Source organism: Chanodichthys erythropterus, chromosome 17 (genome assembly GCF_024489055.1).
Source record: "Chanodichthys erythropterus isolate Z2021 chromosome 17, ASM2448905v1, whole genome shotgun sequence".
Classification (NCBI taxonomy): Eukaryota; Metazoa; Chordata; class Actinopteri; order Cypriniformes; family Xenocyprididae; genus Chanodichthys; species Chanodichthys erythropterus.
The window spans coordinates 7,654,510-7,655,000 of record NC_090237.1 but is presented as its reverse complement, the minus strand read 5'-3'; the positions used below and the strand labels follow the sequence as shown (position 1 = coordinate 7,655,000).

General features: G+C 42.2%; 1 protein-coding gene across 1 annotated transcript in view; it reads right to left on the bottom strand.

Annotated features, from left to right (window-relative positions):
• si:ch211-261a10.5 (potassium channel subfamily K member 13) overlaps positions 1–243 on the bottom strand; it is a 3,960-nt gene extending 3,717 nt beyond the window's left edge. Inside the window, exon 1 of the mRNA XM_067366051.1 lies at positions 1–243. This exon is cut by the window's left edge and continues 115 nt beyond it. Coding sequence (XP_067222152.1) covers positions 1–243 — 243 coding nt within the window.
• Between the last annotated feature and the right edge of the window lie 248 nt (positions 244–491).

The window sequence follows — 491 nt, the reverse complement described above, 5'->3', positions numbered from 1 at the left end:
CTCACGCAAGTCCTCTAAAGGAACCTGGTGATCCTGAACAAATTCAGCCAGCTGTCTGTTCCATCTGCAGTGTGCCTCCAGTTCTGAAGGTCTCTCGAGGGCCGAGAAGACAGCAGCCCCAAATAAGGTGTAGAAGAAGATCACAAACCATAACAGAGATATTCGGACAAAGTCTAAGTTGATATGAGACCAAATGCAGCCACAGCCTTTCCCACTCCTACCAGAATGATCTGACTGAACCATTGATATCGAGAAATAAAATGTAAAATAATTACAAAACCAGCAGGTCTTCAAATGCATTATACCTCCAGAGAACAATCCAAACCTCAAATACCTCTATCAGAATATATTTAGCATACCATCCTTAAAAGCTATTGATCCAGATTCAGAAGCTGCTGCAGAAAATGCTGTGCTGACTGCTAAGTAGAGCAAAAGGTAAACGTGATCATCCTTGCCATCTCCTCACTTATGTACACTTCACAATTGTGCTT